The sequence below is a fragment of the Vanellus vanellus genome, assembly GCF_965231255.1.
Source record: "Vanellus vanellus genome assembly, chromosome: 16".
Classification (NCBI taxonomy): Eukaryota; Metazoa; Chordata; class Aves; order Charadriiformes; family Charadriidae; genus Vanellus; species Vanellus vanellus.
In genome coordinates this window covers 9705506-9729226 of record NC_138921.1, presented here as the reverse complement: position 1 = coordinate 9729226, position 23721 = coordinate 9705506, and the positions used below count along the sequence as shown (strand labels likewise).

The window sequence follows — 23721 nt, the reverse complement described above, 5'->3', positions numbered from 1 at the left end:
CACTTTTATAGCTTTTGTTTAAACTAAAGGCTAGCTAGACGTGAACAGCACAATTTTCAACAATTTCATACGTTTAGAAGTTAAATGTTAACAACAGTTTCTTACCTTCTCATTATTTTGAGCACTTCAGAAAACTCTTGCATTTTAATTTAATTTTGGTTATGTTTAGAAGTAAAAAAGTTTTTTTCAAATCCAGACACATTTAATGTCTAGCACAAAGCCAATATCTAGGGCACACACTTCACAGTAGCAAAACACTTCGATGTATGGGGATTTTTTTATATTTATGAGCTCTTACCCTAATTCAGAAAAGCAGGTCAGCATATGCTTACTCTTCACTCAGGTTGACAGAAATTAGGCACACGTCCTAGACCAGGCAGCGCGCTGAAGTATGGTTGTGAATTTGAGCGAGCCAAGGGCGCAGCCAGTCTTTTCCTGCCTCTCAGAAGCTACGGCCACTGCAGCACTTCAACATTCACGCAAAAAGCGCGTGCCCAAATCTGCCTGCTGAGAACCATCTCCTCCTTCACTCTGTGTTGTTTGGTGTTTTTTCCTACTTGCCCACAGACATTTTGAAGTCACATCCTCAGTGTTTGCAGATTTAAATTAATCTGCCATCAGAAAGAAACCTGGAAGCGAGTGCTCTGCACTGGGGGAACAGGTTATTCCCATTAACTGTCTGCCCAGCGGACTGAAGCTGTGAACACGACCATGCCCTTCTTCATCCCTCATCTACAGCCAGACACATTCAACCTGTTTCATCCAGACTATTTGCTCAAACCTCTACGTAGGGAAACTTCTGCCCCCCACTGCTTCCAGAGACTCCCAGATCTGTCAGGCAAAGGAATCGAGGGCTCCTCCAGGAGCCAACAGATCACAAATTCCCCACCTCTCGGGTACACGTGGGTTAATAACACCAAGGCAACAAGCTGATGAACTCGCTGCGGGGCAAGCATTTGTTTTCAGGCAGTGCAGAAAATACAGGAGCAAAGCTTCAATGTCATTTTTATCTTGAGTTTAATGTAAACTGCACCATGACCCTCTGGGAGAACTGTGTCCTAATGAAACATCCACGGAGGGGATGAAAGCTTACTGTAGCTGCTGAATGAGACAACTGTTCACTTTGGGCATGGAAATAACTAAAATTTATGCCTTTCCTCTGGAATTTTAGGGGTACAGTCTAACTTCGCAACAGCACCCACGGGTATTTTAGTGCACTGTTTTAATTATTATTGCTGCTATTAATATTCTACCATTAGTCAAGTCTGAACTACCGCCTCTGCCAGGGAGGTGTGTTTCATCCTACCCCAGAGGCTAGCCCAGTGCTAGGTCATTCTGAAGACAAAATGCATAAATGCAGACTAACAAAAGTCTGGGAGCGTAGAATAAATAATATACTCATCCCTTGGAGCAAAGAAGAAAATAAACTAATTAAGAAACTGTTCGACAACCTGAAGGTACCTCACACAGGTAAGATACAGCTCCAGAGGGCTTCGTTTCCAGAAGCTGAGAAACAGGGAGCGTTGCGCATAGGCAATACAGAGAGATGAAATCCCCTGCCTAATGCCTCACTGCTAAATCCTGCCACACCACCACCACCAAAAACTGTAGGCGCACTTCTCAGACCAAGGGGATTGGGATTTTTCCTGATGTCTGCCTAACAATCATGGAATCGCGGAGTTTCAGAGTTGGAAGGGACCTCTAGACATCATCCAGCCCACTCCCCTGCTAAAGCAGGATTGCCCGGAGCACATCATTCGGGACTGCATCCAGGCGGGTCTCGAAAATCTCCAGAGAAGGGGACTCCACCCCCTCCCTGGGCAGCCTGTGCCAGTGCTCTGTCACCCTCACCGTAAAGAAGTTTTTCCGGAACTTCCTGTGTTCTAACAATTGTCCTCATTTTCTCTGTTTAATTCAGGCATATAAGGAGAGATGTGTCTCTGTGCTCTGCCCTTCTCCTCCATTGAATGGCTTCTTGTCGTTGCTTAAGTGATCCCAACACAAGGTATCAGCTATATTATACATCTTTACAGAAAACAGAGAATAATGTTGGCTCCTCTTCTGTCACTGCTATTAACCTTCTGCTGAGCAAGGGCCTTCCGGCTTTCTTTCTGGGGAGGGGAGATAAGAAACACCGATTTGGAGTATTTTCCAAGTGTTATTTTCATGTATGCGCTAATCTACACACCAGAGGCGGTCACAATAATGTATAGAGGATTCTTAACCTAATACATTGCAGCCCATACCAAGTTTCTTTGCAAAGAGTAACTTTACCTCAAATATTCATTAATTATGGACTTAGGCTACTCATCTAAGACAGGCCATTCACTTGCACACTGAATGAAAAAAGATATACTGGAAACGCGGAGCGTGCCGCGTGTTTCCTCAGTGGCCCTGCCTTTACAATACGTCAGCTAGTTAAAAGCCCCATGACATGTTTTGTGTGAAAAATGAAATTTCCCAGTTGATTTTCCCCAGCGCTCACAAGACTATTCCTCTCAACGCACAGAATCACCAGGAACCACAGAGATCGGGAATCTGATTTTACACCACATTTGACACCCTGATCTCCTTCTGCTATACACAGAGCGGGTTTTTCACCACCTTGCGGTCCTGAGGCTTAGTAACACGTCCTGCCTGACGCTCGCTTCACAAGGGTTATTTAAATGCGTCTGGACGGCCAAGAAATAGAGACAACACGGGAGGCATCAAGGCACAGGCCTGGAGCTCCTGCTCCTCAGGGCTTGCACCATATTTCAAGAGAAGTCTCCAGGTGGGAACATTCAGCTCCTGCAGGATTTCCTGTGGCCAAAAGGATACAGGCCAAAATCGCACATACTCAGCTCCACAACTATTTCTTAGTAAGTCAGCCAGCCAGTTTGGTAGAAATTTAGAGAAAAGAGTGCACAGACTGCATGGGAAGCAACTGCCCCTGGACCTCCTTTGAAGCTGCATCCAGCAAGGTGACCTGCTTTGACTACGGTTTGGTTTTGAGACCACAGCAGAAGGTTTGGAAGCAATACAACAGGAGCCAAGAAGCCTCCAGAAAGCTGGAGGACCAGAAAATACAGGCCCCGTACTTCAACATCGTAAAACTATCAAACGACTTAACTGGCAGGTGCTGTTTCAGAGAAACAAAACCTTGGGAAGCATCTAGATCAAGCTAACCAGGACAGGGAGCTGACATTTGCCAGCCTGCAACTGTCAGGTGCTTCTGGCTCTGGCTAGTTTAAAGAGTCTCTCACTTTTATTAGCACTAAATTCACTCAAAACAGGAGACATGGGCAAAACAAGCAAGAACTGACACTATTAAAATGAAACACTGCATCAACCTGGAGTTCACAATTCAGTTTTATTTCAGACAGAAGAGTAAATTGTCTGACATTTTGGCCTGTTCATGTTTTTATCACAAAGACACAAACAACAACAACTAAAAAACCTTTATGTTACTTGACCTGAAACCTTGACTTTCTTATACTACGAAACCTATCCAAATAAAATAGGAACCAAAACTAGCTTATTTTTAAAGTTACAGCGGGAAGGCGTTCGGAGATAATAACATATCTCACATTGTTAGCAGAACTAAATTTGCGTGCACATTTTATGAAAGAAAAGGGGAACATCACCTCAAACCATTAGAAGACCTCCTTCAAACCAGGACAGCTGTAAGAAGGATTTCAAGTGTAGTGTACCAGAGATACATGTAAGGAAACATAAAAGGAAATGAAATACCACCCTGAATTCATTGCCTGACTTGTTCTGTTATTTCTTTTTATCCTGTAATGTGATATCATGGAGTGTAACATAACATGACAGTTCAGAAATTTACAGGAATACCCTTTTCTCCCTGGAAGCGATAGCGGGCAACAATCAGCCATGGGCCCAGGGGAGGGAAATGAAAGAAACGTTAAAATGCCACCACACAGCTGCAGCCAGCGGCAAGTCCCGGCCGCCTCTCAGCACTGCTTCCCCACTGCAGGTATATATTTACCTGTGAAAGAATAGCATACGCAATTTGAAGACAGCACCCCACCACCGCTCTTCTTAAGGAGGAAATACTCCTTCTGCTGTGAAAATAAGCAGCCAAGTTGATCACCTCAAATTAGACGTCTAATTTTCAGTCAACGGCATGCAACCCACCTTAGGTAAACTATTCATGCATTCCAGAGCACATTCTGGTGCAGACAAACCGCGGGGAACGGCTTCCAGTCTTACTGCATTTAAACACAACATTGCAATCAGTTATTTTTCATGCTCCCTAGTTAATCAAATTCAGCCTTCACTAAATCTACATTTATTAGTGCTGACACTCCTGCAGAACTTGTCTTCAACAATTAGTATACACAAAGACACTGCAAAAACGTAACAAGAGGAAAATTGCTGCATTTGAACACAAGGTGGGTTTTTGGAAAAGGTTGCTCATTTTTACGATTCTGTTTAATTTAACCTTGCTGGTCCTCCTTTTCTTATCCCATGAGCCAATGTTAATAATCAAGATCTATGTTATATGCTTTGTGGTATAATTAAAGTCACTACTTAATTGGAAAGCCTAGCTAGCACTAAACAAAAGGGAATCAATAACTTATCTAATGGGAAAAGCCAGAGAAAACTATCGAATATCAGAAGTAACTGCAAAATATTGCCACGTGTCCAGCTACTGTGGAGACAGCACGGAGTACGGCTCATGGGGCGTCTCTGCTTAGGAGCCATGTCCTGCAAAAAACTCTGGTACTTTCTCCCCGAAGCCTACGGGGTCACCAACCCCCAGGTACAACCGGGCAGAAGGCACAGTATTACCGCAGTGCAACCTGGGCAGTCTCACGGTCCCACCTCACGGTCATACCCTACTGCTGTTGATCAAGCAAGAGCAGTCTGAGAACCTTCCTGATGACCAGACGGCGTTAAAAACTGGTTGGAAAGTTTCTCAGTAATTTTTCTTATTATTATTGGGAAACACGATCACAGTGTTAATTTATTCCTTAGTCAGTTTTCTCATTGGAGCAATTTAACATTATATAACTAATTAAATATTCAAAGACCTAGTGGTGACCTGGGATTTTTGGAGACAAAGGTTTGAGCCCACATTCCAATTAATATCTCATTATTTATGCGCAGCGAGCAGAGCTCCAGCAGAGGCTACGGAGAAGACCTACAGAACCTTCATAAACAGGGTCGAGTCACGACTACAAGTCTCGGTGACAACTACAGAGGTACAGCGCAAACACTGAGCACTGGCTGTAGAGCACGGGGGTTGGCTGGCGGTACCTACCATCCACGGGGAGTTTCCCTTCCTAGACAGAGGAGCAGGTGATTTTTCCCTTCCTTTGTGGGCTTTTCACAGTTCCAGTCCGAGCCCTTTACAGGCAAATGGGGAACGCTTCCCAAAATGTAGTGATAAGCCTTCGGCATATACAGGAATACACAAATAAGCCCAACTGGCCCAGAGGTATGAGCCCATTTAGCTTGTCAACGAGGATCCCAACTGAGCTGAGTCAGAATGACAACACAAACCACTGTGCAGTAGCTGGGCAGAGCCCAGCTCTCCGCAGAGCAAGCAGCACAGGGACCTACCCAGTCCACACCAGTTCCTTCTGCTCCCGGGCAAGATGGAAAGTTGGCTCAAACTGGAGTACGTCTCTGTGAAGCCGTATGGCCAACGGTGCATACACAGCGTGCGCGCAAAGGCGCCTCTGCTCTTTGTAGGGAACTCACACCCGAGGAAAATGTCCAGCCTGAGCAACGGGGCAGAGCTGGCCGAGAACTATGCACGTCCCAGGGCACGTGCACGCACACACCCCCCCTTTGCACTCTTCAACATCCTCATCCGGATATTGATTTGGGGTTTAATTGAAACCCTTCAGTTAGTTTCATCTCTTACTTACTTTCCCTCCAATAAACCATCCCAGTCTGTTGCCCAGAGGTAGTTCCGTCTGCTCCATTTTCCATCTCTGCTTTTCCTTCTCCCTGCTTTAACTTACGTCATATGTGCAATCAGAGTGGCGCAAACGGGTTTTTCAGAATTTTAGCATGGATTTTTAGATTTATTGAGAGTGGGTGCAACTACAAAAAAAAGTGCCAGAAAGTATCCTACCAAAAAAGAAGCCTTAATTGAAATCAAAATATTGTGCCCGTAGTGTGACTGTGAAACACTGTCAGCTGAAAAATGAAACGCTTAATTTCAACTAATGTTTCACTTTACCATGACCTGATATTAATCTGAAAGTCTCGGTAGAAGCTAGTGATAGAAAATTCATTATTTTAAAATGAAACTTTTTCATGGGAAATTAAATGTTTTGTTGGTCTAAATACTTTGTTTAAATAATCATTTCACAGAAGATGTTCAGCCTGACATAAAATATTTTTAGGTTTGTTTTTTTTTTTTTTGGTTTCCATTTTCTGCTCATCAGAAATTCTGGTTCCTGAACAGCACTGGATCTGTTCCAGTTCAAATGTTCCTTGCAAAAGGGCCCATTATGTCGCACTCTGGTTACCCTGGGAAGAATCCCAAGGGTCCGTTTCAATTTGGAGACTCTTGTGCCATTTTTCTAAGCGGTGCAAAGAATACCCAGCGTCCCCAGAGGATTTGAGAAGCGGGTCAGGAGGCAGAGCAAGCTGCAGAGGTGGAGAAAATCAAATAACTCCAGGTCTAGCCCTCTTCAACCCACTGATCCAAAAGCTGATGCTCTTTGAAAGCCATCTGCCTTCCTGCCCCGCTCCCGCAGGGATGTCCACCACTCTGCCCGCTCCAACAGCCTCGGGCAGGGGCCGCTGGACCGGACCGCTGATCCTCCTCTCCCGACAGAGAACTTGCAAACACACATATGATTCAGCTCGAGAGAGCTGCTGTCTGATGCCTCAAAAAAATTAAAAAAAAAAAATTAAAAAAAAAAAATCACAATGAGTCCACAGAGCTCTACTGCCAAAAGAAAGGGTCAAAATGAAAGGTGAGCTCCCCGCGTTCTCCGAAGGTTTGAGCTCACCGGCCACTGAAGGACAGAAAGGCAGTTTTCTAGCCGCTGGCCTCATACTAGCTACTGTTATTAAACCCTTGAATGAACAAATCAGAGGTCTATTTACCAAGTCTGCCCCCTTGATAGCACTATTTGATCAATTCCAGAATCCTTTTTGATAGGTAATTAAAAAAGCTTTTCCTTAGGTATAGAGCGGAGTGAACCATTAATTACACTTCAGAGCCCTAGAGATGCAATTCCTTTGCTATTGTGAAATGTCTATAGCAAGCAACGAAAATGCTCGCCTCTATAAAAGACCTGAATAAATGAAAGTAATTTCCTCGAGACCTTGATTCCTCTGCTTTTTATGGCTAAAGACTTCAGTTGCCTCAGCATTAATAAGTTTGTTCTTTAGGGCTGAATTTTCTCAATACAAACATCCATGACCATAACACAAAGAAATATCTTCTTTGGCTGATAGAGCCGGCAGACCGAATCCATATATTAGTATTATTGTTATCACTGAACTGCCACAATGCACTCGGCATCAAGTTGCACAAAAAAGATCGGTTAAATTAAAGATCCTCACCAAGCGGTGACAATTTCTTGTAAAAGCCAATTTAGCCCTCATGGAAGCTCCGGGATCATATTAACTTTTCTCAAAAGTATGCATAATGCATCACAGCAAGTGGTTTTGACAAGCGCATGTGTGCGTATGTGTGGACGTGTCCTGCATGCAAAGAAACCCCAGAAGTTATTTAAGTTGCAAAGTCAAGTGATAGAAAGTTAGAAAATGCCAGATTTACAGGTGTTCAACCTGTTTAATTCAACCCCTTGCCATCCAGCCTGTGCACCAGAAAGAACAGGGGAATTGATGTTATCCTGAGAGACGACGCTTATGTTTGTAAGCATCTGGTTAGTCGACACTTCCCAATTTTCCAGGATGCCACACTGTAAAACAAACAGCTTTTGTTAAGTTTGGGAGCCTTTCCCCCCGCCTTTGAATGAAATTCCCCAAAGCTTTGACTTTTTCTGCATTCTTCATCTTCGATAAAGTCAAAATCTACTGTCAGACGGGACTGTAGCACCTCTGGCTTCACGTACAGTTGGGAAAAGATTTGAGTCTGATCCTTTGTTCCCCTGAGTTATATTTTGTGCTACAGCTGGCAGCAGCGAAGGCTGTTATTGCCCCAAAAGGGCAGACGGATGGCTGCTGCCGTGCCCGAAGCGTGTCCCAGCTTCACCTGCTCTCCTTCTCTACTTTCAGTACCCCGAACAAATTCAGCCACTTGAAGACAAATGACTATTTGACTAAATGAGGGGTTTAGGCGGCTGACTCTGGGCACTTCCGTTCCAAAGCGTGGGATCTCTATCAGACTCCTCGCTGTGCTGCTCCAGAACCATTTTTGACTATTCAGTCAAACATTGGCCCCCTGACATTACAGTACGCACACAGCCCAGCAGATTTCACAGCATTCCCGTGGGCAGGATTCAAGGCTGCTCTACATCTACACCTATTGGTGGAGATAACTGATAGAAATACACGTGCTTTTGCTTTCCCGCGCTTATACATAAGGGTCATTGGCCAGCACTGGATTTATCTCCACTAAGCACTGGAGTTCATGTGATCACAACCCTCATTTTGAATATAGAGCATCATAAATGGAAATTAATCCAATAATACTTCACCATTAAATAACACTTTCCCCAGAGGACCACAGAGCAGGTTCCAGCTTAGCCGCGTGCTTCCAAGGGAAAAGTAACCTGTTCCTTACAAGAGAAGCTTCTCTTTCTTCCGCTGCAGAGAAGGAATAGCGTGTGTTAGTGAGGGCTAGACAGTCCTGCTAATACTAATGTCCTGCGAGATCAGGACATTAAACATCCCGAGCTCTCTGCAACATATTTCCCACGGTGGTACAGCCCTTGAAAAACTTCAGCACGCCGGGGAGCAAAGATGGGGCTGCAGCAGGGACGTGCAGAGACCCGTGCTACTTTCCTTGCCCCTTCCTTCTTGCGGCTCGCCCTTAACTTGAGAAACGTTTTTCAAGCTTGATAGGCGCCTGTATGACAGGGGATGAAAATAATTCCATCGCAAGCATTATGAACTCCCTTGTAACAAAAATAATCCAGCAAAATTCTTTCGGCGTTAATGTAGATTTCGTAAGTGCTGAAAAATGTCCTCTAGAATTCAGACAGTTAACAAGAGTACTATCCAGACCACTATTTTAGAGTTATTTTCATGTATTTTAACAGACAACAAGATATCGACCACTTTCCACTGAGTATGTGAAGCAAAGTCTCAGGTCGCTCCAATACTAGGATGATCAGCTGAACATTTCTCATCAATCAATCATAATAAATCCTGAATATTCTGCTTGACGTTGAACTCAAACACATTTCATTCCCACTACTCGGTCCTCGCATCTTCTCAGAGCACTCAGCTGCACTGTACTCAGCCGCTTCAAGGCAAAAGTCACCATTAAGACAGAATACGTTATGAAAAGATCATCAACACAACTCTAAAATCAGCCTGTTTGATTTAGGTGAAATCCAACAAGAAATGAAAACAGTGTCCAAGGTCACACGGAATAAAGTTACAAACTGCTGGGGAGGCTTTGCATTGTTTTATAAAACAAAATTGCAACTTCTCTGTATGACTTGTCTCTTGAAACTAAACACAGCTTGAGATATCAATTCACAGTATGTTTTTGAACTGTTTCCCCAGGGTCGTCTGCTTTCTACACAGAGACAGGGCAGGCATTCAAGCTGTGGGAGGTGCAATATCAGAAAAGAAAAAGCGGAGACGTATTTATTACACCACGCTAGGATCAAACTGTAATTTTGTAATTATTGTGTGAATTGTAATCGCAAGCAAGCTATTTACTGTCATCGCTTCCATTTGGCACACAAACACAACATGCATAAAATCTGCTGTTGTCTCCTGCACCGACTTAGTGATTCCTATCTTAAAGAAAAGGCTTCTGAGTGAAAAGGACTATCTGCACTGGCAGCAGCAGGCAGGAAAGCAGAACACAGTGCGAGTATACGGGAAAACCATCGCGAGAGCCGGACGAGCCACCCAGGCTTGCAGACTTTACCGCAGTGAAAGGACACGGAGGTGACTCCGATTTAGGAGCCTTCACAGTCACGCCGTCTGACTGTACACCTCTTTAGTGTAACTTTTTTTTTTTTTTTTATTTGCTGCGTGGGGATAAAAATGCCTCCTGAAAAGCAATTAAACTGCTGAATGTTTACTGAAGCTATGCTAGTAGACGGAACAAGAGGCTCATTCTACCAGAATAAAATACTGGACATCAGTATGGGGGGAGTTCAAAGATAAAATGAGCTAAAAGATAATAACTCTGATCAAATTTCTTTTAAAAGAAGACTAAGCCTGGAACAGATAAGTCCCACATTTGCGTAGTGAAATCATGTTTACTTTCATAAATTTTGTCTATGCAATGCAGACTTGAGAGTAAATTCTCCAGGTTCATATCTTTAATACCTACCGGCGTGTGCAAATATGTAGATCTGAACATTTTAAATGGAAGCCAGAATGGGGAGAAAGTGTGGTTTAATACTTTGGGAATGCAAATCCAGATGAATGGTTTTATTCACAGACTGGCCGTAGACTTTGCACGTGGCCTTGGACATTGATTCTACCGTGCTTCTCAATTTAAAAACGAGAAGTCGTCCCTCTTTAAAAATCAAAAGTTCTGGCAATGACCTGAATATAAATCACAAGCAGACTGAGAAGGGCTCGGCGATGAGAGATATTGTCAAGAGACAGAGAGATGAGATCATTGAGCAAGTCAGCATACAAAGCTGGACAAAACAAGAGCGGTTTTCCCAAAGACTATCTCCAAGATTCAGTGGTTTAGTTCTCTCCAACGTATAATTAGAGCAGAGTGTCTAAACCAAACAAAATTCAAGCTCAGCTCCGCCTTATGGCCACGATGCACAACTATCACCTGTGAGGTAAGCATTCAGATGTGGTACCATGTGGTGGGGACAAAGAGGTTGACAGGATCAGGAGTGAAAAGTGCCTCTCAGCGTTAGAGTGAGCGCTCCCAAGAGAGCCCGTACATAAGTAGCTGTGCATTTGAAGAGGTCAGAGACAAAATATACCGCTCGTGCGGACAGCAGAAATTTCTGATAGAAAATGGCAACTAAATGGCTGCCAAAAGCTCCTTTGATACAAGCGGCTAAAACTCTTCATATAGGAAGAGCTCCTACCTTCTCCAAACTTTCACTCATTTTTCACAGCAAATTCAGTCTGAAGAGTTTTCCTGTGACTCATAAGTATCTAGAGACAAGTGCTTCAATTCCAGCATCTAGACCTAACCAGAACCACCGCAAAAGTGTCAAAACAGCACAAGGGAGACAGTTCTCCCAGTAACTCAGACAGTTAATCATGCAGCATGGCCTTATGAGATTCCCAAAATGAGCATGTCAAAAAGCTTATCTGAGTGACTCATCAAAGACGCCGAGTAAAACTGGAAGAGTTTAATCTGAAGTGAAACATCACTGCATTGCAAATGCTCTCATGCTTCTGACAGCTGCTGAGCTCAATTCCAGCTCAGCCACCTTCGCTTTTGTATTTCCTCGTAGAGCCTTCTCATTTATTGTCCAGGTGACCACAGCAGCTAACAACGGCCCAGGTCAATCTTCACTGTCTTTCATTTGAAAAACTTCATGCTGATTTTAAGAGTCTTTGGACCAAATCTGAAGCACAACTCAAATACTTGCGTAACTACAGACCACTTTTTTCCCCGAATAATTCCATGACGGATTTTTATGATAAATCAAGAGAGATGGAGAGATGAAACCATTGGATAAGTCAGTATACTTGCACCAAACGTGATATCAAAGCAGTAGATTTTTTTCCCTTTGCCACTTCTTTTATCTAGGTTTTCTTTTGTATAGCAAGTGTCTGAGAAAACAAATGCTGAGTCAATACTTCAGAGATTAGATTAATATGTAACACAGCTAATGAAATTTGTAGTTAAGCTGAAGTTTTGTTTTGCTGGATTTTGTTTTTGGCAGCTTGAACTGCCTAAAAACCTAATTCAATTGCAATCTACTCACATAGCACAGCTGTTTTGCCTGGCTAAACTTTTCTCACCACTTAATATGATACTTTTTTATTTAACTTTCAGTTCTGCCTAGGAGTCCCAGTGGGTCTTTTAAAACAGAAGATTATTATTAGAAATTAATTAAGTATTCTTTTCAATTCTGCCTCCTGAGAGTAACTAGGCATTGCTGCTGATCTCCTCTGCATTAAGACATTACTGATTGTCATTCGAAGGATGACAGTGTGGATGTCTCATCCGGAAGATACATAACTCCATAAATATGAAAGATTTGAAAGGTGTTTAATACAAAATACAATAAATCAGTACAAATATTAAACATATAATTGCAACGTCACACATAGAGGAGGCATGTGAAGACTATACCACTAGAATAAAAATAAACACACACTCCAAAGAAAAAAAAAAATCTTCTTGCAATTATAGGACCCTGATGGATTACACTTAGTCCATGTTTCAGCACATTGCAAACCCCGACTACACAATTCTAAGAACATCAAATGCAATTAAAGAAAAGGCAGTTGATTTGATGTTTTTTTTTTTAAGTGACCAGTGTCTACAAAGGGTTTATTGTCACTGCCCCACCTTCCATTGCATGTGACCATGAGGAGCACAGACTAAGGCTCCCACCTCTGACGGTGGGCTTGGCTTGCGCTACCTGGCTTTTTCTAAGTGAACCAAACCCACCTGAACCATCACCAACATCCTGATGTCCTTTTTGATCTGAGGCCTTGAATGTGTAATGCATTACTCACAGAATTAGCTCGGCATTTAACATGACACTCCATGCTTGAGAGGGCAGTTGGTCTTTTTAATTTTCATTAAACTCAGGGGTGTATGTACGACTAACTGCTGTCATACTCTAACCAGGAAGGGATGTGAAAATAAGAACGCCACCACGGGTCAACAGCACAACAATCAATCACTTGCAATAATAATGTGGAATTCAACTTACTTTTTTGGTCTGTAGTCAGGGATGGACCTGTCCAGTGATATTCTGTCACTGAGTTGGGCGTTGTAACCATATTCTTCATACTTAGTCTCTGATTCATGGCTATCGTCTCTCAGGGTCGCAGCCATTCCCCCCTGGCCCAAGCCTCCTGGACCTTCAACTAATCCCATAGGCTTTGCCAGACCTAAATGAAAAAGACGAAAACCAAAATCAAATTATTAATATAAATGAAATGGATCTGACCTCTTCTGTGACCACAGAATGTTTTTAGACAAACAAGATCTGAACTCCCATGAAACTCGGCTCCGGAACCCTCATGGCTCTGTGGAAATTATCCTCAGCTTTTCAGCCAGAGCCCATCTTGTAGTATCAGTGTGTAATTATTAATAAGCAAACTATAAAGAATCAATTAGCATCTTTCACGGCTTCTCCCTTTTCCTATATAAATCCCTGGAAACAGGAAACGTGATTCCAAACATTCCAAAATGCCTCATTGTCCTTAAGAGATTTAATTTCAACTCACTATGTCTGCATTTGAAAAGTACAAAATCAGAACACATTCAGATTAAGAGGTCTTAGGGACCTCTTACTAAAATTTACCACTTCCCATAATAGCCCGCCATGTGGGTTAGGTGCCCTCAACTGCTAACGGTGTTCAACTGAAAGATACCATCACTAAACACTGTACATACTAAATCCCCTCGTGAAGTCCAACGGAAGCTCAAATACTCAGGAGAGATGGAAAAGGAGTATGAGGAGAAAAGGTAAACTTTCCTCATACAAACTGGAGACCAGGCCCTTTCCCAACATAGCCCATTACAGCTCCATTCAAGGGAGATAATGTTGAATTTCTACCACATGGAGATCTGCCAGTTTAACCCCATATTAATGGCAGTTCTGGAATAAGTGTTGGAGCAGAGGCACGTGCTCTGTGGCTCTGAGGTCACCTGCAGCTCTTGAATGGTTCAGGTTTGGTTCCCATGCTGGGAATACAGCTATGCGACTGGTCACCAGCTGCTCCTGGCTGGGAAGTACAGGGTAAACCTACCACCACTATGTGAGTCAATAGATGGGTCATTTGGACTCAGCTGTACACCTTGCCCGGCCTGTTCCCACAAAGATGTGCTAAAACTATTAAGGAGCTGACACCATCTCTCTCACCTGGGAATTACTCTGGATATCCTCTGCCCTTCAGATCTCTGACAAACGAAATATGTATATTACGTAGGATACTCAGCTCTATACAGTTTATAGGATCAGAAAGTCTGGACACACTTAGGGATGAGATATTAGCCCGTCAACAATGTGTTTCAAAGGTTTCATTCACTGGTATAGCACTGCTCAACTCAAAACTACATGTAAAACAAAACTAAACTAGCATAAAAAATGCCCATATGATCACATCGCCCAGAACTTCTTCCATGGCAACAGGCATTTAACTTGGTGCTGAATTCTCATAAATAAGCTCTTCAAATATCCTGTGTTTAATGTCAAAGCTTTCCTTTCCAAAAGGCCTACTATCAACAAGTCATTATAAGCAAAAAAGTTATTTATAATAGTCGTGGGGATACCATACAGAAATGTGCAAATATCCTCCAAATCATTTTCAACACCGAGCAAAACAATTAGAGTTTGACCTGCTCAACATTTTTCAAATTAAGAATTTTTCAAGAGGAAAATGTCATTATTTCAACTATATAATTAAAGAGAAAGACAGAAAGAAACTGTCAACATTTGCTAGGAACAAACACGCAAGGCAGTACAAAGCTGGGACTGGCTTCTCTGAGCCACAATAAGGTCTGGGACAGTTTAGTCCCTCACGAAGGAATGTCTCTTGCACCTCACTGCCAACACTGTCCTCGCTTGTTATTGCTTCGTCATCGTCATCTCTGCTTAATTACAGGACAGAACAGAGAGACAGTGGTTCGTTAGTGGTCTGAAAGAGTAAAGTTAGCATTTTCTGCTGTAGGTGCTTATGAGAAAACCCTGCGCTAAGGTTAAGAGCAACACTACAAATCGTCTGAATATAGAAGGACTGAGTACCCGCAGTACTTGCAAAATTTGGTACTGAATTTCAGACGTTGCCTACAGAAATTCATCCTTCATACTGCAATCAGTGATCCCAAGTCAGGACGGAACTTGTTTGTGTTTGTGTCTTTGTCTTTGATGTCTTCTTCGTGTTCCTCATCATCATGCACTGAAACGCTCAACTGCCTCAGAGTGAATCATGACTCTTAGCAGGGGGAGGGAGGGCAGAAGAGGGAAAAAAGGACGCCCTACAGAAAAACATTCTTGGCATGGCCAAGCTTTTGAAAAATTCAGACAGCTCCGAGCGTCCAAGCCTAGCGAGTTGTTGAAAAGAAGGGAAAACAAGAGGCTCGTGCAGCCATGGTCTCATTATAGGCGTGGGGGGGAGGTGAGCTCCAGGTCTCACTAGCAAGGGAGATCGAAGAGAGGCACAAGCAGAAACCCCACAGGCCGTGCACCCGTGAGGAGAAAGCAGAGATGAAGCTTCAAAACAGCATCTTTTTCTAAGGTATTGTATTACGGGTACACAGAGAGAAAAGACGAAAGCACCAAGCTACTGGGACTGATACTGATGCTTCATCAATAATGAACTTCTTCAAAGCTGTAAGCGAAACAAAATGCCAGGAAAAATGAAAGGTATGCTCAAGGCAAGGGAACGTGGTATCGGTACCCAGCTCTCTTCTTCAGTCAGTCACACTGCCAAACTAGGATCTCGGACCACCTTGGATGACTTATCCCCCAACATTTGGCAAAACAGAGCCCTCCCGCTGTTTAATGACTTCTCTTCCTTCCAGGCCAGCTGTGTTGTCTTCCTCTCCCAAACACGTTTTCCTCTAGTAAGGTATGGAACAAACCCAGAGGACAAACAGGAAAGTGCACTTGTCCTGTCTCAAAACGTACAAGGAGAATGAAAGAAATCAGTTCAGCTGGACCGAGTTGAGCCCCAGCAGGACGGCAGAGCACCTATTCCTGCTAACCACCTTCCCACTTACAAAAAAAAATAAATCACAAGGAGTCACCAGCACAAGCCACTAAATCCCAAAGAATTTGGACCTAACGCAACAACTGCAAAAAAGTAAGCTAAAGCTTTCCAAAGATTATTATAACAGTTTCAAATACCTATATAGTTTTCATTCATGTCTCATGTTATTCCTGAATTCATGAAACTCTCTTGAGGTATGCGCAGAAGTATTTAGAAAGCCTTTGCATCCCTGGCTCAGCCACGCTCCTCCTCTGTGCAGAGGTAGAGGGGGTAAGAGTCTGTCTTGTGACCTTTGGCTGGCCACACGAATCTCTGCCCAGCTGAAAACCTGACTTCTCTTTTTTCAGGTAAGTGTCTCTGCTGTCCAGACTTTTGGCCAAACGGAGCTAGCTCATGAGTCAAAACTTCCCGCTGACTTATATCGGTAGCAATTCACTCGGAGACAAATCCAAAACACAGCACTGTGTGTTCAATTGCTGCTTACTAAGAATCACAACTGAGCGCGCTGAGTCTGGATAGGACTTATGACACTGGTTGCTACCCCTCAGTGCAGTCCTGACAGGTTCTGTTATAATTATTACAAATATTGTGATGCCTACAGTTTGTTTTTAATGCACAAACACACCAATGATTCCTACTCTCAATGATTAATCTTAGCCTGTGATCTCTTGAAAACCAGTATTTCCCCCCCCGCCAACTAACAGATTTACTGTATACATCACAAAGTACTCTTCTTTATTGCTCACATTTCTTTGTAGAAATGTACCTTATGAATCTTTCTTCCACTAAAACCGGTTCAAAAATGTCTGAGAACCTTCCATTCTTGCTCGCAGCAATCATCATAAAGCAACTGGGTTAGCATCAGTGATCAACCTGAAGCTGGGTACTATACTCCTGCATTCGGCAGGGACAAGGGGAAACTAGCACAAGGGAGGGTCACAATTAGGAACTGATATAATCATGTCTCCAATTGGGTCATGGCAAAGGAGCAAGCTGCAAGGAAAAAATGTGATATCGTGATATTTGGCGTATTTAAGAAGGACTACTTGAATTTTCTAATGAAACAATTTTCTATAAGAAAAGTGGAGAACGAGAGAGTCATAGTTTCAGTTGAAACACGACTAAAACTCTTCCAGAGTTGTGTTGCAGCTAGTGGTTTCAAACAAGAGAAATTCTTTTACCTGACTAAGTGAAGCACTTTTAATATTTCTGAAAATATTTTAGGGAGCTTCATTTTGACGGAAATTGTAACATTTGTCCCTTTTGTTCCAATTCAGGATGAGGGCTCTTTGGCACTTTGACCAGCTTTAGTATTTAATACTACATCCTTTAGGAAAAATAGAACATAAGGGCCTAATGTTGCCATCCCTGGCGTGACAACTAGTCCTTGCTCAATTAATTACAGAAATTACGTGTCTGAGACTCTAAATCTCTCCCCACCCAAAAGGAAATACACAGCAGCCTAATCTTCCTGCATGATACAGTCTTAGACTTAAAAGACACTAATAGCAAGCAGTGGTGCTGCGTGCCTCTGCTTTACTTGCCCAATATACAGCGTCTTAAAGGGGGCTCAGTTTCAGAGAAAAGTCAGCAGTTCCCTCAAAAAAAAAAAACCAACCAAGCCCAAAAAGCACAAGCAGGCCTTATTAAAAGGAAGTCAAATTAGGTACTTTAGAAGTTAAAGAATCCAGACAACTAGACGCTTCATAAAGTCTATGCCCTTGAATGACTCCACTGTCGAAAATTATTTGCTGATCATCTGGAATCATCTGGGCTGATGTTACATCAAAGCAAACTGAAGATGACTGTAATAAAGTTAACTGACCTGCTTTGATGAAAGGGACTCCAAGATGTGGCATGCTCGTTTGACTTTAAGCAACAATTTAATCCCAGTAGTTGAAAACTTCAGTCTTTATACTATGTGTTCTTGTAGTTTACAGAACAAAACACTTGTATCTTTATGGCACAAGTAACAGGAGAATAAAACGGTCAAGCCGCAGGAAGCTTCAAGCACTTTGTTTGCTGCTTTTCTTACGAAAGAATAAGTTAGATAGCCTTCCAAATAATGCATAACGACAATTATTTCATATACTTTTTTCCTAAATCTGATATTCTGCCTCTTCCTGCTGATAATCTTATCTTGCTCTAGGAAAGAGTCATCATACGTCTGACTTACTCTCAGAACATATTGCTGTGACGTTTTTTCCCCATTCATTACCCAAATTGTAGCCTAGTCTGACTGACAGTTATTATAGCAATGTAGTAACGTTGACCAATATGCAGCAGCAATTAAATGAATGCTATCACATTGCTTCATTCTGCAAGAAAAGCACTAAATTGTCTCTAGAAGTTCTTAGGAACAATGAATACAGTATATTTTATATGTGTGTGTGTTAAATTCAGCAATTACAGGCAATGTTCTTCAACGCTCGGTTGGTTAGCTAGACACAATATTTCTCACATGGGACAACATTTGCATGGCATTTTTCATCTCAAAGGATTACCTGTCACTTTAGCAAATGTCTCCTCAACAGAATGCTTTGCCCCAAGACTACCTAAGTCAAGATCGTAACTCGCTAACACCCAAATCCACACATATCTGTGTCAGCCTTTTGTGGAAAAAAACCAAACCAAACCAAACCAAACCAAACCACCAAAACCAAACAACAAAACAAAACAACCAAAAAACAAACCAGAAAAGGGATGCCAGTTCAGCAGTATCTTCTCAAAATGGTCAGAGTTAAGAGATGGGACCGGGAGGCAGGCAATGGGAGACAGCATCCCCAGATTTGGCTGAAGCAGAAGCTGCTGGTGAACAAGACACACCTTCCAGCACATCCTCCGGGCCCTCATCCAAGGGGTGTCCCACAGGCTGGAACCACTGAGCAGAATCATCTCCTCAGAGGCCTTCCAGCATGCCAAACATGGGAACAACACCTGGGAGGACATGGAGGAGAAGAATACTCCACAGCAGTGTTCCCACAGGATGCGTAGGTAGGCTGCCAAAGATAGGGAGTCAGCAAAGAACAAGTTATCTGTGCCTTACCGCTCGGGTGTCTGCTCAGCAAAAACCAGGGACAGCCCATAGGAGCATTCATTCCCGCAGGTCTCACCTACTGGAACAGGGAAAGGGATACATTTCTGGAAATACTGCTGCTCGGCAGAGAGACAATTGCTATCAATTTTATCTGCTGGGTGTTCAGGTCCTACAGTGATGGGGAGCAGTGTAAAACCTGAAAGAGACAGATGGAGAAGTGCTTCTGGTTCAACTTCCAGCATATATCTGGGTTTTAACCAAGGCTGATCAGATGAGAGGGCCTTTCCATTTTCTTCTTATTTTAAAACCCGCAGCAGACTTCTCGGTCCTCATCTTATATATGCGTTCCCTACCAATGTCTCTAACTAGCACCCGTTTCACCCATTTTTCCCTGGCTTGTGAAAGCACTGGGGGCAGGGTACCGCAGCGTTGCTGATAGCGTAACCCTGTGACTCGTCTCAGGGCAAAGGACTGCAAACAGGCTGCCAGCTCTGAGACAGTGACGGGCACAGAGGGGAGAGAGGGAACAGCAGTGGCAACGCCCGGTGAGCTGCTATTTTTAAAGCTGTCTTTATTTTACATTTTGAGACTAAAAAGATCTACAGTCCATACACTGGGATCAGTTATACCCAGTTCAACGCCGCAGATGACAATGAGGTCACAAATAATTAGTGTCTGTCATTCATTTCAAATTTATTGCTCTCACTGCAGAGATTTCTGTGTAAGACAGAAATTGCTGGGAGAACGGAGCGCAGAATGAACCAGTCTTAGTTTCTTAACCAGATTAATTACGCTGCAGGATGCATAATTTTCGACGGAGATGAGAGACCTTCTATTTTTCACCATAAACCCTGTCACAATGGGAAAATTACTGAAGAGATTTATGTGAGAAACTGTGACAAAAGCAAGATCAAACTACATCCATCGTTATTTTAGTGGGTTTTTTCTCTCTTTTTTTTTTTTTTTTATTTGCAACACAATTACAGGCAGCTGTAAATCAGGTTCAGCCAAGGTTCTCAAGCCATAATTAACCTTTTGACAATTCAAAATAAAAATAAGCAATTGAGAATAATTATACACCCACATTCACAATAGCACAGGTCTGTTCTTAGCCTTTTCCTGGCCTTCCTGCCACTTCTGGCAAGGCCACCCCCCCTTCAGTGGCCGCGGCTCTGCTCCCACACCTCATCCCTCTGTCATCAAAGGTCTGCTCAGGTGGTACCAGGGATGCTGGGCGCAACCACAAGGCCATCTCCATCACCAGCGCCACCAGACTGGGTAAGCACTGTGAGAACTGCTGAGAAATCTCTGAAACACCCGTGCTGCCCTGTCTCAGTCTTCGGTTGGGAAAGGCTCCAAAGCCAAACTTCCGAGCTTTATCTACACTTGGGCCATTCGCACTCTTGAATAACTACACAAAAGTATTCCCATTCCTAGCACCTTAAAAGGAGGAAATAAACCACTTCGCCCTAAAAAAACCCTGGCATAGTCCCCCCAGCAGTTTTACCTGCGACCCCTGAAACACTTCTCTCTCTTTTAAACAGGAAACATAAAACTCATCAGCAAAACAGTTGTTTCCTTCCTTTTCCAATTCTGATTTCTTAGTTGAAAACATCCCTGCATACCTTGTAAGGCAATAAAAACCTTTAGATCCTAGTTTAACCAAGAAAAAAAAGAATTCAGGGGCAACAGCAACTCTACACAGATTGACAAGGCCGACTTTCAGCGTTTCCAGCGATGCATTTTGAAAGAAAAGAAAAAGGTTCATAGACTCTAGAATAGGTTCAGTAGCACAGCGGAAACAATCCTCAGCTTACAACATTTTTTTAAGTTAGCTCTGCATAAAACCACCCTTCTGGAAGCAGGTATTAAACTATTTGCATCTAATGAATCAGCCTTAATGCTCGCATCTTGAATTACTGTATTGTGCTAATTTTGTAGCCTTGTTCTGTTGCAACTAGAAACTTCAGATGAAGGTTACAGCCGCACTGACTGGCATATCTGTAGGCATGGAGGGAAAAAACTGGTCTTCCTCCTTCAGGAGTTAACGGTACATGTTAGAGTGAAGCAGATGTACAAGAGAAGCAGCTGGTTGGAGGAGGAGGAAGAAAGAGCAATACGAGTGAGCTGTTCAACACTAAGCAAAAGGTCTCAGCTCACCAGTTGTCTTGCTGTTCACAGCTCCATTTTAGTGATCCCTAAAAATAACCAAGAGGAACAAGTTTTCCAAAATAACATGTTTACATCAGGGGAAGGCTCAATCGCATAAACAGTGCTTTGACTCTCATACACACCTCACGCAGCCCGGGGACGCTCTGGTCGCTGCTCAGTTGAGTCCATCATCCAGAGCGGCCGGCAGAGGAGACACCCTGGGGAGGCCAAGCAAGTCCCCACAGGGCACAGTTGCTTCAGCTGAGAGAAAAGGTGATGTGAGCTTTGTCTCAATATCAGATCGAGCTGATGACTCCTACCAGGCAGAGTGTTTGACAAAGAAGGGACAGAGAGAGGCTACAAAATGGTGGCAGAAACTACTTTTACGAAACGCTTTGAAATCGCTCGATAAAAACCACCCAAGTTATTTATCACATTCCAAAAGAAGCAGATTTGGGGCTTGACATTCAGTATCAGAAAAAGATCTCTTTCAGAAATAAACAAAACCCTTCTACCTTGGATACTTTAGCCATTGAGGTGCCCCAGCATGATGTTTCTGTACTAGCTGGTATTGGTTCACGTGTCCTCTCATTAGGCTACTGGATACAAAGCAGCCCCCACTGTACAGAAAGTTATGGTACTTGGAGCTCTTTTGCAACTGCCACTGAAATATCGCCGTGCCTCCCAAACACCAGTGAAGCTGGACTCCCGTTGCCCCTTGAGGTTGGAAGGAGTCATCCTACCCACCTTTGGGCAGAAATGACCTGCTGGGAGGTTAAGGAACTCCCCAGGATTGCACAAGATATGGGAGTGGAGCCAGAAATCAAACGCAGTGACTGCCTGAATACTCCCGTAAATACCGCACCAACTGTGGTTAATGAAGAAATGACCACAGCTAAAGAGTGGCTCCCTGCATTTGTTGCCTTGGAGAATATAAAAAAAAAATGTTTTGTCCCACAGGCATACATTTGCTGAATGCATTAGCAGCTCAGTGCACCAAAACTAAACCTGGAAAAGTAAAAGCATTTTGCAGTTGCAAGCACAAGGATCAACAATATCCAGAAAAAAAAAAAAAAAAAAAGCTTATTTGGAGCTATTTCACTATTCGACACTATTTTCAGTCAACTTTGTGAACAGTAGTATGCAGCACGAGGAGTCAGTGCTGTCTGGTTCATGATTCAATCTAAATGTTAAACAGAGCCTAGCCCTTAATTTCTGCATATCCCAACTTCCCATATCCCAAATCAGTTTCTCCTGCCACCACCCTGCAGTAAGCCTACATAACAGATAAGATTTGCTGCCCAGGGAACCGATCTGAATTTTGTCCATATCAAAGGTGCTTACTTTCTGGGCTAGAGGCAATGCTGTATGTGGAGATTTAGCTTTACATACAGAAGCGTTCACCAAATCGCACTCCCCAGGGACACAGGCTCCAACTTTCTGCAGAGGAAAGCAACAAACAAAATCCCATCCAATTTAAATGACTCCAGCACTTCCATTTATCTGAAATCCAAAATACAGTCCTCTTTTTTATAGTTGTAATCAAGTTTGCTACATCCTTGCTTGAAAGATTTATATCCCCTAGTATCCAGTATCAGCCCCGAGTATCTCTAAAGATATACCAGGGAGAAGACAAACAGCACCCTGTGGCTGATGGTTCCTAAAGGAAAAAAGTACAATAACTTGTAAAGCTGAAGCACTTCATGTGCAACTTTTTGGCTGCAGAAACTAGGCGATGCACTGTGGTTTTTACCTTGACCTCATCTCCAGACCCTTCCCTCTGTTCAAGTGGGAGACTGAGACAGCGTTTCCCAACCTTCAGCCACAGATGACTGACAATCCTGTAAGACGTATCTGTGAGAAGACTGCTCGACGGCGGGGAAGGGACGAAGTGACTTGGCAGCTCTGCCTGTAGGAGGGCTGGTCCTTTTCTGCCCACAGAAGCCAGTCAGGCTGAGAGAGCGCAGAATCAGAAGCCTTGGAAATGATGGAGATTGGGACAAATTATCTGGCAAGAGGACTAATATCCAACACCTTATGTGCTTTGCCCTGTGTTCTTCTTTTTTAAAATGGGGACAATTCCTGGTTGCAGAGAGCACTCTGAGGCACAGCCTGTGAATATATGTCAAGTGCTCAACGTACATTCAATGGAAAATGCCATAAAAATGCCCAAGGCTGTTATTGGCATGTGGACTAGAAGCCGACCCTTATTCTATCCTACACACTCTGCCCCTACCACGTCGATGTATTAAGGTTTAAACCCTTTCTAGTAAGCTGTACTAGGACAGGATTTAGCCAGAACAGCTTTTTTTCCTTAGTGTTTTCACAGCACGGAGTCTAGATTCAGATGCTACACGAGCCCAGAAAAACAGTTCCTACCCCAAAGAGCTCGCTATCGATGTGGAAGACAAGAAACAGATACAGAAGGATAATCAGGGAAGAAGGCAACACGGATCAGTGAGAGAGGCAGAGCTTGCAGAGCAACAGTGGCCTGTGGATTCCTCCTTGCCATAACAGCAAGAAAACAT

At 43.2% G+C, this 23721-nt stretch overlaps 1 protein-coding gene across 1 annotated transcript in view; it reads right to left on the bottom strand.

The window, feature by feature from the left end:
• Positions 1 to 23721, bottom strand: part of GALNT9 (polypeptide N-acetylgalactosaminyltransferase 9) — a gene marked incomplete at both ends in the record, with an annotated part of 153438 nt that overhangs the window by 109358 nt on the left and 20359 nt on the right. The window contains one exon of the mRNA XM_082491448.1: positions 12999 to 13179. Coding sequence (XP_082347574.1) covers positions 12999 to 13179 — 181 coding nt within the window. The remainder of the gene's footprint in view (positions 1 to 12998; positions 13180 to 23721) is intronic.